Here is a 12302-nt window from a genome sequence, read left to right as displayed (position 1 = left end):
TAGTGACTCTAGTCATTACTCATTACACATCAGCAAACCTNTGTTTATCAATTTACCATACTATATTTATTATTTATTAATTGAAATGATATCTTATAATATTTAATTATTGATTACATTTAGAAAAATATGAAGCTATTATGTTATTGGATTTATTATATTATATATCACTTGATTATACAATTTATTATGTTATTAAATTTGTCATGCTAGTTATCATAATAATTTATTACTTTTTAATTAAAATGTTATATACTTATATATTTCATTATTGATGACATTTGGAAAAAAAAAAAATCCAAACATATTATATATATATATAAGAAAAACAAAAGTATCATAATATTTTATTATTGATTACCATTAAAAAAAATTCATCCAAACTAAATCAAACATAATATAAAAATGAAAAAAAATTAAATTATAATAATGCATAACATGTTTTTCGAACATAAATGAACGAACAATCGAACGATTGTTTGCGAACATCTAGGATTAGTCGAACGTATAGTGTTCGCAAACATAATCGAACGAACAACCCATGTTCAAACTCGATCGAACATATTATCGAACGAATATCGAATTGTTCGCGAACATTATCGAACAGTAATCGAACGAACAACGAACGTTTGCGAACTGTTCGGTTCGTTTGCAGCCCTAGCCGTACCTACAAATTCAAGTCCCATTGTATCATGGGATGTGCCTTGCCAAGGTTCACACAATTTTGTGCCCTATCGTGCCGGCCCACAAAATTTGAAGGCCCATAACACGGTTCGTTATATATCATGTCATGTCTTGGGTCGTGCCATGCACGTGCTTTGTAAAAATATTTAATTTTAATATTTATAAATTATGGTAATTTTGATTTATTATTAATAATTATTATAACATTATTTTATATGTTATATTTAGTAACTTTTTGTATTTATATTAATTAAAAATATACAATCACTATGAAATATAATAAAATAATGAGACACTGAAATATTAATTGAATTTCAACATTTTTTATTACTTATAAGTTATAATTATAAATTACAAATACGAACTTAGAAATTAGAAATTAGGATTAAGAATTATTGTACATCTTCATTTTTATTAATTTCTAAATTTTTAAAATCTTCAAATATTTTTTAATTTTATTTTTTTTGTGTCATGCCGTGTTAGCCCACGGGTTTTTTTTAAGGCCCACGGCATGGCCTGCATATTTTCATGTCGTGCTTTTTTCGCCCACGACACGGCCCACTGTCGACTCTAATTCTAGCCTTTGAGAAAATAACAATTGCATCCCTAAAAGTGACATAAGTACCCTTTAATCTTATATAGTCACTTTTGATCCCTGTTAGATTGTCAATGACATTTTGGTCCTTGTTAGATGACATTTTGGTCTAGTGACTCTAGTCATTACTCATTACACATCAGCAAACCTTGGGACCAAAATGATGCTGACAAGGACTAAGACGTTACAAAAAATTCTACAAGACTAAAGCTTATTTACACAAAACCTTAAGGACTAACTTGTCATCACCATTTATTCCTAAACCGGTATTTACCTTTCAAGAAAATAATCTAAAAAAAGCGGAATAAATTAATATATATATATATATATTTTTTAAATGCTCTTATTTATTTTTATTATTAATGTAATTATAATAATTTTAAATTATTTTTACTTTAAGAAATAGAGATACTATATGTGATATGACCAAAATAAGTTTTCTTAATTATGAAAATAAGTTTTATAAATAAACAATTAAAAACTAAGTACAGTAGTAGTGATAGGTTATATAATTACAATAAGCTTTTACATCATCCCCTGCCAATCCCTTTATTACATTTCCACTTAGGATATGAAATTTGGATGTCTCTTACGATGGGTTGTATTATTCACTGTGAAACTTCGTTTTGTGTATCATTTATGGAATCTTATTTTCCTTCTTTCTTTCCAAATTAATTGGACATAATATAATCCAAAACAAGCACTCTGCTGTGTGAAAGTAGAGGTGGGAATTAGCCCAGACCCAAAAAGCCCAGCTAAAAAAACTGGTCTAAGAATCGGACCGAACCAGATCAGGCCCAAGGGAGGAGGGCTCGGGCCTAGGACCGGTCTCCCCTCCACGGCCCGGCCCGGCCCAGGACCCAAACCCCCTCCACAATTTTCTTTTAACCTTTGTAAAATATCTAAAACCCCTTATTTAAAAATTGATAGTAAATATAAGGTTAAAATGACATTTTACAAAAAAGAAAAAAAATTCATGCCCATAGGGGTCCACTAGGACCGATCTGGGCCCTGAGAAATCTCGTGAACCCAAGACCCAAGCCCAAGACCGATTGGGCCTCAGCCTTTCCCACCTCTATGTCAAAGGGTGGAAACTAACCCTTACCCTCAACCCTCAACTTCAAGGCCTCAACCAGTCTAACTGGTATCAAATAGGTCAATCACTCTTAGAGCCAAAGAATTTGTGTTTTTTATACATGAAACTAGCTAGAGGATATACCTGTAGAAGGCAGCTAGTACCGACTGTGTTTGGTCATTAATATAATATCGTTGACTTTGGAGCAATTGTACGAATCAACTCAAACTAAGTTCGTCCAACTTTTTCATTGTCTCAACTCTCAACTATAGCCAACTTCCTACAAAAAAGAAAAAAAAAAGCCTCCTCCTGCTCCTCCTATTTTTGTCTACTAATACATGGTTTCATGATCCACCTCCATGATATTGACCTTTATGACTTAGCAGATGCATACTATTTTGTTATACAGCTCACAAATAAAAGATAGGTGAAAGTGAAGAAGGGATTGTTTAATACACAAGACACTTATTTGATATTACAAATGTGCTAAATTAAGATAGACTGAACATTGGAAGCACCACGGCTTCAACTTACGAGCATAAAATAAATCATTTTCTGAAATCTTGAAGAACCATTCGTGCAGCATTGCGTCCAGGTGCACCCATCACACCACCCCCTGGATGAGTCCCACTACCACACAAATACAGTCCTTGCAGTGGAGTCTTATAATTTGACCTGTAAAATAACATTAAGAATTTGCATCTAAATCAGCATAAAGGAAGAAATTAGAGTAAACAATTGTCTAAGCTATGAACATAGCACACATAGTATGTTAGAAGAAATTAAGAATTACCATTCTTTTACAGGTCGCATGAGGAAAAGAGAATCTAATCCCATAGCGCCATGAAAGATATTTCCTCCTGTGAATTATTCTTTAATTAGAGAATAATGTAATTTATGTTAATTGATTTCGGATCACAGAGTTATAGCTTTCAAGTACCTGTCAAACCAATTTCCCTTTCAAGATCTGGTGGTGTCAGCATGTCATAGCCAATTATTGATGAGCTGAAGCCAGGGGCGTATTCATCAATCAGGGTGAAACATCTTTTTGCAAATGATTCCTGCAACAGAAATTGATGGATATTGCTCACCAGATTAGTGTGTGAAATCATTTTAGGACCACAATAACATCTGACCGCTTAAAAATAAAAAATAAAAATTATAGGCAGGTCTGGAAAATCATTAGAAAAATTTCTAAAAGTTTAACATAATAATAAGCTTGTAAGTGAAACCAACTTCAATTTTTCAGATCTACTCACCCTATAAGCAGCATCTGTCCAGCTGCCATCCGATGGCTTATAAGGTGTGTATTGAATAAACAAGTTAATAACGTGCTTTCCTACAAAAATAAAGTCAAAACTTAATTAATTTACAATGTACTAAAGTGACTATATCTCATGCAGTTAATGCGATAAATCTCTGACTATAAATTTCATAAGAATGATTTGAGTTCTGGAACCCATGTTAGTTCTTTCAAGATAAAGTACTGTGAAGGAGAAGACTAAAAATCATCCAACAACATCAGATGCATGTAAGGCAAAGTCTTGAGTACCAGGTGGAGAAATAGTCTTGTCCAGAACAGAAGGAATTGTCATTTCAATAATTGGCCTCCTAGATGGTAATCCATTGACAGCTTCTTGGCATGCTGAGTCAATCTCCTCCATGCTAAACAAAGTGACAAAATAGATTTTTAGAAGAGGCAGACAGTCTAGAAGCTAAATGGTTTCATAGGTTAACGTGCTAAAATAAATTAAAATTTGGGCGTCAAACATTGCCAAAAGATTTTAATGCTTTTAGATGTTACCAAAATACCTGATTTGCCAAACAGTTCAGGTCTGACTCATTTGTGCTATTGACGGTACACTGTAAGATAATATTGTAGGATAACATAGTTTGATTTTGAAGCAAAATAATCAATATATTTAAGTGATAACCACTGCAAAAGTAACCATTCCATCCATCATCAAGGTCTAATCTAACTCCTACAGTTATTAGTCAACAGCACTAGTGCTGCTCTGGCTCTTACCCTGCTTGTTAACTACAGTAGTCCTTTATCTTGGTTGAATTTTAAAATCTAAGAAACAGAAACAAACAATGCAAGCTAAAGGAAAACACTTTGATGATCAGACTTGCTATTTTCTCTCCAATAAGGTTTGGGCTTCTAACAATGTGCTCAGGGAATGGCAAATATTACCCTACCCTAACAGAGACTAACCCTCTCACGAAAACTATATATGAAGCAAAAACATGGATCTAGAATCAACAAATAAACAACGCTGAAATAGTAGTGTACCTCTCAGAACCAATATGTATGGTGCCCACATGCTGAGGACCTGGATCAGAATGACTTAACTTGCAACAAGAAAACTGGGGCAATTTGTTGACAGCTAAGTTTATCTTTGTAGTTCCCTGTTCCAGTGAAAGACAATCACACATAACAAAGATAAGCTTAGCTGTAAGAAAGAAGTCCTACAACGTTTTGTAACTGTTGTTCCACCACTGAATGTCCCCATAACTGTAACAGAACTAGCTCCCATGAAGCCTCTATGGCTTTTAAGCATGATTTTAAGCAAAATTTCACACCTTAATACACAGCTAGTACAATTGCACAATCAATTCTACCTTTACAAGTTCATAGTAAAGAAAGAAATTTATGTGGAAAAAGAAAAACATTGGAAATTAAATTTAGGTGTAATAAACGTATAAGAACAACCCCTATTTAACTGTATGGCTCCAGTTTCTATTCAACAGAAAATTCATAGAATCTGGCACAAATGACAATCAGACCCATGCTTCTTGTCTGAATTATTTGTATCCAAATCTCTAGATCTAATAAAACTCACAGCAATTATTTCCTTTCACAGTAAACTGGCAATCCAAATGTTATACTTTATGGCACTGCCAACTACCACCGAGCTGTATTTCACAGAATATCTTTATTAATACACATTAAGCTTTTAAACGAACAGATACAACCTACATACTCCAAATTGTTGGTATTATAGCAGATCAAATGACACAAAAGAGACAGAATGTTAATAAAATTGTGTAACAAAAAAAAAAAAAAGTAGTTATAAAGGTAGCTTACAGAGCTGTAGTCAGAGTGCTTAATAGAAAGGATGAAATCATCCTGAAGGACATTATTTGGCACCAACTCCTGTGTTAGGAAAGCACAGCCTATGATCACCATTAAAATCCATTTACAGCAACAATGTAACCAAGCTTAACACACAGGATAAAACAAGAATGATAAAGATTTACCATGAAAGATCAAATAGGTCAATCACTCTTAGAGCCAAAAAATTTGTGTTTTTTCTACATGAAACTAGCTAGAGGATATACCTGTAGAAGGCAGCTAGTACCGACCGTGTTTGGTCATTAATATAATATCATTGACTTTTGCGCAATTGTACAAATCAACTCAAACTAAGTTCGTCCAACTTTTTCATTGTCTCAACTCTCAACCATAGCCAACTTCCTACACAAACAGAAAAAAAAAAAAACCCTCCTCCTGCTCCTCCTATTTTTGTCTACTAATACATGGTTTCATGATCCATCTCCATACTATTGACCTTTATGACTTAGCAGATGCATACTATTTTGTTACACAGCTCATAAATAAAAGATAGGTGAAAGTGAAGAAGGGATTGTTTAATACACAAGACACTTATTTGATATTACAAATGTGCTAAATTAAGATAGACTGAACATTGGAAGCACCACGGCTGCAACTTACGAGCATCAAATAAATCATTTTCTGAAATCTTGAAGAACCATTCGTGCAGCATTGCGTCCAGGTGCACCCATCACACCACCCCCTGGATGAGTCCCACTACCACACAAATACAGTCCTTGCAGTGGAGTCTTATAATTTGACCTGTAAAATAACATTAAGAATTTGCATCTAAATCAGCATAAAGGAAGAAATTAGAGTAAACAATTGTCTAAGCTATGAACATAGCACACATAGTATGTTAGAAGAAATTAAGAATTACCATTCTTTTACAGGTCGCATGAGGAAAAGAGAATCTAATCCCATAGCGCCATGAAAGATATTTCCTCCTGTGAATTATTCTTTAATTAGAGAATAATGTAATTTATGTTAATTGATTTTGGATCACAGAGTTATAGCTTTCAAGTACCTGTCAAACCAATTTCCCTTTCAAGATCTGGTGGTGTCAGCATGTCATATCCAATTATTGATGAGCTGAAGCCAGGGGCGTATTCATCAATCAGGGTGAAACATCTTTTTGCAAATGATTCCTGCAACAGAAATTGATGGATATTGCTCACCAGATTAGTGTGTGAAATCATTTTAGGACCACAATAACATCTGACCGCTTAAAAATAAAAAATAAAAATTATAGGCAGGTCTGGAAAATCATTAGAAAAATTTCTAAAAGTTTAACATAATAATAAGCTTGTAAGTGAAACCAACTTCAATTTTTCAGATCTACTCACCCTATAAGCAGCATCTGTCCAGCTGCCATCCGATGGCTTATAAGGTGTGTATTGAATAAACAAGTTAATAACGTGCTTTCCTACAAAAATAAAGTCAAAACTTAATTAATTTACAATGTACTAAAGTGACTATATCTCATGCAGTTAATGCGATAAATCTCTGACTATAAATTTCATAAGAATGATTTGAGTTCTGGAACCCATGTTAGTTCTTTCAAGATAAAGTACTGTGAAGGAGAAGACTAAAAATCATCCAACAACATCAGATGCATGTAAGGCAAAGTCTTGAGTACCAGGTGGAGAAATAGTCTTGTCCAGAACAGAAGGAATTGTCATTTCAATAATTGGCCTCCTAGATGGTAATCCATTGACAGCTTCTTGGCATGCTGAGTCAATCTCCTCCATGCTAAACAAAGTGACAAAATAGATTTTTAGAAGAGGCAGACAGTCTTGAAACTAAATGGTTTCATAGGTTAACATGCTAAAATAAATTTAAATTTGGGCGTCAAACATTGCCAAAAGATTTCAATGCTTTTAGATGTTACCAAAATACCTGATTTGCCAAACAGTTCAGGTCTGACTCATTTGTGCTATTGACGGTACACTGTAAGATAATATTGTAGGATAACATAGTTTGATTTTGAAGCAAAATAATCAATATATTTAAGTGATAACCACTGCAAAAGTAACCATTCCATCCATCATCAAGGTCTAATCTAACTCCTACAGTTATTAGTCAACAGCACTAGTGCTGCTCTGGCTCTTACCCTGCTTGTTAACTACAGTAGTCCTTTATCTTGGTTGAATTTTAAAATCTAAGAAACAGAAACAAACAATGCAAGCTAAAGGAAAACACTTTGATGATCAGACTTGCTATTTTCTCTCCAATAAGGTTTGGGCTTCTAACAATGTGCTCAGGGAATGGCAATTGGCAAATATTACCCTACCCTAACAGAGACTAACCCTCTCACGAAAACTATATATGAAGCAAAAACATGGATCTAGAATCAACAAATAAACAACGGTGAAATAGTAGTGTACCTCTCAGAACCAATATGTATGGTGCCCACATGCTGAGGACCTGGATCAGAATGACTTAACTTGCAACAAGAAAACTGGGGCAATTTATTGACAGCTAAGTTTATCTTTGTAGTTCCCTGTTCCAGTGAAAGACAATCACACATAACAAAGATAAGCTTAGCTGTAAGAAAGAAGTCCTACAACGTTTTGTAACTGTTGTTCCACCACTGAATGTCCCCATAACTGTAACAGAACTAGCTCCCATGAAGCCTCTATGGCTTTTAAGCATGATTTTAAGCAAAATTTCACACCTTAATACACAGCTAGTACAATTGCACAATCAATTCTACCTTTACAAGTTCATAGTAAAGAAAGAAATTTATGTGGAAAAAGAAAAACATTGGAAATTAAATTTAGGTGTAATAAACGTATAAGAACAACCCCTATTTAACTGTATGGCTCCAGTTTCTATTCAACAGAAAATTCATAGAATCTGGCACAAATGAGAATCAGACCCATGCTTCTTGTCTGAATTATTTGTATCCAAATCTCTAGATCTAATAAAACTCACAGCAATTATTTCCTTTCACAGTAAACTGGCAATCCAAATGTTATACTTTATGGCACTGCCAACTACCACCGAGCTGTATTTCACAGAATATCTTTATTAATTCACATTAAGCTTTTAAACGAACAGATACAACCTACATACTCCAAATTGTTGGTATTATAGCAGATCAAATGACACAAAAGAGACAGACTGTTAATAAAATTGTGTAACAAAAAAAAAAAAGTAGTTATAAAGGTAGCTTACAGAGCTGTAGTCAGAGTGCTTAATAGAAAGGATGAAATCATCCTGAAGGACATTATTTGGCACCAACTCCTGTGTTAGGAAAGCACAGCCTATGATCACCATTAAAATCCATTTACAGCAACAATGTATCCAAGCTTAACACACAGGATAAAACAAGAATGATAAAGATTTACCATGAAAGTTTTATAAGGTGTTGCATTCGATAAAACAATTGAAGAATGCACCTGTGTCCCATCAGCTAACAGTACCTAAATATAGATGGCCAGTAATATTTAATTAGTTCAACCCAAACTTCAAAGCCCACTTCATTGAGGGAATTTAGGTGGTGAAACAAACCCCATTTACTCTGCCAGAATCATTGATCATCAACTCTGAAACCTGAGAAAAGAAACATAGCAACTAGCAAGGGTCAAGCAACTGAAAAAAAAAAAAAATGAGCCAAAAAAAATAAATGTATGAGATTGAATTAAAAAATTACTCCTAACCAAAACATGAATTAAAGATTACGCAGACAATATTGTCTGTTAACTTGTCCAGGCAATAGTAATTATAAAAAAAGAAACTTCCTCCACATAAATTTCCACAAGGCCAAGCTAGATTGTGTGTAACAGTAATCATGTAAGACTAGGACTGTCCCTCTCTTGCCCACACCAGTTTACAACTCTGTCATTTCTCATGATTACTACCCTCACTGGCAATCGCATCCCTATTACAGCCCTTAGACATATTTTTAAGTATATTTCAATAGGTTTTAGAATTTAAAATTCCATGCCTATTATTGTTGTTTCTCACAGAAAATGAAATATTTTAGTTTATCAATTATTTTTTTCTAAAAGTTCATAGAAAAACACTTTAATCATTGGTAATGAAGGACGTGTTATGAAGGCTAAAGGAATAATTCCAGACAAGCAAACCTCTGCACTAGTCAAAATACAAGCCCCAGCTTCCCTAGCGGCATTGCCAATGGCCATGGATACTGAGCCCATCCCACCTTCAACATACCTACAGAAATGTTAGTTATCAAGTACGAGTCGTGTAAGACAAAGCTTATAATAAGATGGATCTGATAACATCATGGCGCATGAAATATTTATCAATATTTACTAGCAATGAACCACTCTGGAAATTGTAACATAACAGAAGTATAAAATTAATTTAGCGAGACATGGGCAGACGATATGAGCTTGACAAAACATATCCAAGTGTACTCTATAACAAGGCTCCTTAACACTCCTAAATGTCGTATTACAACGTCATCTATAAATACAAAAAATGATGACATACTGGGATCAAGGCAAGTATGCAGGACACTACCAGGTGGGATTTAGCTAGACTAATTATCAAATTTCATTACAATATTTACTTCCTAAAGATCCCAGGAATACAAGATAATAGATTTCTACAGATACAAGATAAATCCAAAGATTCTTCAGAATAGTAAAGAGATGGTAGGTAATTTACGGCTTGCTATTTCTCTGATGCACAATACATACATCAAGCCAGCAACAGAAATACCTACGACCAAATTCCACGGTCACCATCGGTTTCTCCCATCACATGATGCAGAAGGACATAGCCACTCCCAGGTGTATGGACACTACCCTACAATAGACAATTAAATAGGCCAAATGATTAGCTCCAGTAAAAATGAAAAAAAATGTGGAAGCATTCAACTAAATGAATCACAATGAAACAAACCCCAATCACATCCTTGTCATTCAGAAAAAACCTATATTGCATAACTGCACTTTCTCAAGCACTAATTTATATAGATCAATTTAATTTAAAACGAATCCATCTCAACACTAATTACAAGGATTTTACCGTGCTCCCTATCACAGCATCTGTGGCAAGGGTTGCTTTCAAAACATCTCCCTGTATACAACAAAGCCCGAACATCAATAAGCAGAAAAGGCATAACATTTGTAAAAAGGGAGGTCTTTGAGTACTAATATAACTCATCAACATAGGCATTGGAAAAGGAAAATCTAATTTTAACAAACAAATGAAGTCCTTATGGCCATCTAACAAAAGATAATATGATGGACTACGTTTCTTAGAAAACTTTGGCTGAAATGGTGTATATCCTACTATGGCTCGAAAAAGTGTATATCCTGCTATGGCTCGAAAAAAGTGTATATCTTACATGGTTGGATAAATGCTTTGATTAGTTCATAACAGATATTGCACAATATTCATTATGCAAAATTAAATAGTCAAAATTTTAGTATTATACAGAAATGCGTGAATAGCATGTTAAGGGGATCAATTACTTGAAGGCACATTAAAATCAACTGACATTCTTGAGAAGTTAAAATAAAACTAATCAGTGTAGATCCACAGTAAGCAAGATACTCAAATAATAACATTGAGCTTAAATCAGAAGGAAAAATTATATGAGACACTGTTCTTAACAATTACAATTCAAGGAATCAAAGAATAGCATAGAAGAAATCAAGATTAACTGACAACCTCAAACCAGTTGTTCAAAACCTTTGAAGCCGGGGACAGTAAAAGGTCCGTAAAATCCCTATCAAAATAAATAAATCCACCTTATAAACCAGAGACAATAATTCATGATTATTAGGTTGATTATTCATGTCAACATCCATTAGGTGTTAACATAACACTAAAATCACCAAAGATTGCAGAAAAGAACTTACACCATGTCTTTTTGCCGCATTGAGAAGGCCTGCCGCAGACATCTAGCCCAAAAGGCTGAGTTGTGTATTTTATTCTTTAAACGATCATTGAAAGATGAAATACCTTGTAACAATTCAGGAGGGGCTGAATCCAAAAGTGGATCCATAAATTTGCAGAACCTCTCCAGCTGATCCTCATACCTGTAATTTATTATTAAAAGCACGTTATGTAAACATGAGAACAAATAGACAAACACATTCGCATCATCCAACTGTCACAAGTAACATGCAGTTGAATCCGTGCGCAGTTAACTCTCACATATTTCACATATCATAAATAGTGAGCATCGTCAATACTTGCTTGTGATCAGAGTCATTTCACGGAACCTAAACAAACAGAGGTTGAAATAGAGAAAAAAAAAAAAAAGTTAAAAACAGTACCTGTGGTAAGCATCGGCATCTCGTTTTGAGAACTTGGAAATCTCAGAATGATTAAGTTGTTTGTTAGGTCCTAACAGGAGGTAACGTCCATCCAAACACGGCGTAAATGATGATGGACTTCTCTTCAACAACTTGAGTCCATGTCTCGCTAATTCTAGCTCCCTAAAAATAATTAAATAAATAAAACAGTGCTAAGTAGTTGAGTAAACACAACACACCTAACGCATTTATAAGCACACCTGATGACGGAGGGACGGAGGAGGCTTTGGAGGTAGCTGCATCGCGAGAACTTAAAACCTTGGATGAGTTCTTCAGTAACGGCTGCTCCACCGATGAGGTGACGCCGTTCAAGGACGGCTACTGAAAGACCTCCTCGAGCCAAATAAGCTGCCGCCGTCAAACCGTTGTGGCCTCCCCCGATCACCAGCGCGTCCCATTTCCTGTCCTTCAACTCGCGCAAGGCGCTTGCGCTGCTGAAGCCCCTCCGCCACATTTCTCTTGCACTTGCAGTGTCTGAAGTGCGGAAGCTGCGTTAATTATTTTTAGCTGGTAGAGGAAATGACAAAATTG

General features: G+C 34.6%; 2 protein-coding genes across 2 annotated transcripts; both read right to left on the bottom strand.

The window, feature by feature from the left end:
• Positions 1-2581: 2581 nt before the first annotated feature.
• On the bottom strand, positions 2582-5544 carry LOC116113094 (pyridine nucleotide-disulfide oxidoreductase domain-containing protein 2-like). The gene is made up of 7 exons (XM_031399247.1): positions 5443-5544; positions 4648-4763; positions 3907-4019; positions 3614-3693; positions 3295-3415; positions 3148-3214; positions 2582-3029 (listed from the first exon to the last, which is right to left on the bottom strand). Exons 1-7 carry the CDS (start codon positions 5542-5544, stop codon positions 2903-2905), a joined length of 726 nt encoding a protein of 241 aa, XP_031255107.1. The 3' UTR covers positions 2582-2902.
• Positions 5545-5979: 435 nt separating this feature from the next.
• Positions 5980-12225, bottom strand: LOC116113047 (pyridine nucleotide-disulfide oxidoreductase domain-containing protein 2-like). Its single transcript, XM_031399190.1, has 16 exons — positions 11972-12225; positions 11733-11894; positions 11313-11492; positions 11122-11179; positions 10474-10524; positions 10169-10251; positions 9564-9651; positions 8986-9027; positions 8823-8897; positions 8650-8718; positions 7857-7972; positions 7109-7221; positions 6816-6895; positions 6497-6617; positions 6350-6416; positions 5980-6231 (listed from the first exon to the last, which is right to left on the bottom strand). The coding sequence occupies exons 1-16, from the start codon at positions 12223-12225 to the stop codon at positions 6105-6107; spliced, it is 1686 nt and encodes a 561-aa protein (XP_031255050.1). The 3' UTR covers positions 5980-6104.
• Positions 12226-12302: the final 77 nt, after the last annotated feature.

Source organism: Pistacia vera, unplaced genomic scaffold, assembly GCF_008641045.1.
Source record: "Pistacia vera cultivar Batoury unplaced genomic scaffold, PisVer_v2 Contig673, whole genome shotgun sequence".
Classification (NCBI taxonomy): domain Eukaryota; kingdom Viridiplantae; phylum Streptophyta; class Magnoliopsida; order Sapindales; family Anacardiaceae; genus Pistacia; species Pistacia vera.
This window is presented reverse-complemented; position numbering and strand designations above follow the sequence as displayed.

Coding starts and splice junctions, on each gene's coding strand:
- LOC116113094 (XM_031399247.1), bottom strand. CDS start 5,544: ATGGTGATCATAGGCTGTGCTTTCCTAACACAGGAGTTGGTGCCAAAT. Junction 3,215..3,294: donor AAGGGAAATTGGTTTGACAG/GTACTTGAAAGC, acceptor AATAATTCACAG/GAGGAAATATCTTTCATGGC. Junction 3,030..3,147: donor ATGCGACCTGTAAAAGAATG/GTAATTCTTAAT, acceptor GTTATTTTACAG/GTCAAATTATAAGACTCCAC.
- LOC116113047 (XM_031399190.1), bottom strand. CDS start 12,225: ATGTGGCGGAGGGGCTTCAGCAGCGCAAGCGCCTTGCGCGAGTTGAAG. Junction 11,895..11,971: donor CTCCGTCCCTCCGTCATCAG/GTGTGCTTATAA, acceptor AATTATTTTTAG/GGAGCTAGAATTAGCGAGAC. Junction 9,652..10,168: donor GGTGACCGTGGAATTTGGTC/GTAGGTATTTCT, acceptor ACATTTCTGTAG/GTATGTTGAAGGTGGGATGG.